Source organism: Merops nubicus, unplaced genomic scaffold, assembly GCF_000691845.1.
Source record: "Merops nubicus isolate BGI_N331 unplaced genomic scaffold, ASM69184v1 scaffold12626, whole genome shotgun sequence".
Classification (NCBI taxonomy): Eukaryota; Metazoa; Chordata; class Aves; order Coraciiformes; family Meropidae; genus Merops; species Merops nubicus.
This window is the reverse complement of record NW_008614400.1, coordinates 6,183-8,206: the sequence shown is the minus strand read 5'-3', so window position 1 is coordinate 8,206 and position 2,024 is coordinate 6,183. Positions and strand designations below refer to the sequence as shown.

Here is a 2,024-nt window from a genome sequence, read left to right as displayed (position 1 = left end):
TCCCGTGCCCAGCCTGCTGGCAGTGCTCTGCCTGACACAGCCCAGGGCATGCTGCTGTCTCACACTCACCCTGCTGCCCACCAGGACCCCGGGTTCTTTTCTACCAAGCTGCTTTCCAGCTGGGTGGCCCCCAGCATGGGCTGGCTCCGGGGTTCCTCCCCAGGGGCAGGGCTCTTCTCTTTGCTGAGCTGCAGGAGGTCCCTGTCAGCTCCTTTCTCCAGCCTGCCCAGGTCCCTCTGGATGGCAGCACAACCCTCTGGCCTGTCAGCTTTCCTTCCAGTCTCATGTCACTGGCAAATGTGCTGAGGGTGTTCTCTGCCCCTCATCCAGGTCACTGCTGGTGCCTGGCCTTCCTCTGTGCTGCCACAGGAAAGGTGGGCATGGAGCTGGGCAGCTCAGCAGCCAGAGCTGTGCAGAGCAGCAGTGCTGCAGGCATAGCCACGGCCGGGTGGGCCTTCAGTGTGTGGATCCCATGCTGTGAAGCAGATCATCCCTGGGCTTGTTCTGTCCTGCTGTGGGGAACCTTCAGCCCTTTGGGGTCATGGGCTGGCTTTCTGGGGAGTTTGGGCTTTTTTAGGAAGGCCAGGGAGAGTAGGAAAGGGCACACCAGGCAGCTGTTCTCACTGTGTCTTTGTGCTGAAGCTCGGGGCGAGCAGACAGCAGTGTGTCTCCCTTCCCTGTGCCTGCAAGCTGCAGCACAAGGAGAGCTGCATCAAGGCTGTGAGACAGCTTGCTGCCTTTGGACATCAGAGGGCCCATCAGACTCCAGTCAGGGCTGCACATCCCAAGCTGGTCGCTTCTGAAGCAAGAAAGAAGCATAATGCTTGTCCTGGCGTTTGAAGCTCACGCGTGGTTCCCCTGTGCTGCGTGGGTCCCTCTGGCTCCTCGCAGGGGCTCTGTGTCCTGGCTGCAGGCAGCTGCCTGCTGGAGAAAGGGGGAGTTGGCACTCTGCTCTTGCAGCTGGTGTGCACTGCCTGCTCTGTCTCCTGCACTCCTTGACTCCCCATTCTGTCTCTGTTCTCCCCAGGAAAGTCGCGACGGCCGCGTAGACAGCTGGAGAAACTTCCAGGCCAATACCAAGGGGAAGAAGGAGAAGAAGAACAGGACCTTCCTGAGACCTCCCAAAGTAAAAATGGAGCAGCGTGAATGATTCTGGCAGCCCTGCACAAGTGCAGCTCCTCAGTCCCCTCCCTGCTTTTAAGGACTCATTGGCACCTAGAGTAAGAATTGCTTTTTAGTAGACTGTTTGTTTCCAGTACAATTAATTATTGGTCAAAGTATTTTTTGTACTCTGTCTGTCTGAGCTAGGGCCGTGGTAGGAGCCTGGCCAGGAGCCCACCACACGTAGAGCCCCTGGCGTGGGGGGTCCCCGCTGTCCCCGCTGTCCCGTCTGTCTGCTGCCCTGTAACTCAGTGTTTTGTACTCCACGGAGACTGTGCTGTTCTGCCACTTCCATTTCCAGCCTGAGAGCTGAACAAAACGCTGGGAATGCATCCCTGCCTTTCCAGGAGCCACCTTGCTCAGCAGGCCCAGCTGCCCCTGGGAAGGTGCTGCCAGCACTGCAGTGCAGCCCAGCTGCAGCTCCAGCCCTGCAGCTCCCCCCTGGGCTGGGTGGGGCTTGGAAGGACCCTTCCCCCAGATTGGATTTCCCAACTAAAACCCTAGCTCTCAGGCTTAGACTTCTGTTAATCTCAGACCAGTTGGTCCCTTCCTGTAAAGTAAAAATAACTTCTCCTGATTAATAGTTAAGTTGCAATGGTCTGTATGTAAAATAAATTTTTACCCACGTTACCAGGTTTTTTCCTTGGGGTTATTCACAGGTACAGTTGCAGGGGTGTGAGCTGAGTGTGGGCCAGTGAAGATGCTGCTGCTCTTCAGCATGAACTTCCACTGCCAAGGGCCTGCTGTCGCCCCAAAGTCAGCTCTGACTGAGTTTTGCAGTGCCAGTCCTGCAGAGTGCCCCCAGGAGGGCAGGGTGGGCCCTTCCCTGGCTGTGCCCTCCCTGGGTGCAGCTGTGCCAGAGC

At 57.4% G+C, this 2,024-nt stretch overlaps 1 protein-coding gene across 1 annotated transcript in view; it reads left to right on the top strand.

Annotated features, from left to right (window-relative positions):
• DNAJC8 (DnaJ (Hsp40) homolog, subfamily C, member 8) overlaps positions 1 to 1,786 on the top strand; it is an 11,339-nt gene extending 9,553 nt beyond the window's left edge. Inside the window, exon 8 of the mRNA XM_008942219.1 lies at positions 1,028 to 1,786. Coding sequence (XP_008940467.1) covers positions 1,028 to 1,150 — 123 coding nt within the window. The 3' untranslated portion in view covers positions 1,151 to 1,786. The remainder of the gene's footprint in view (positions 1 to 1,027) is intronic.
• Positions 1,787 to 2,024: the final 238 nt, after the last annotated feature.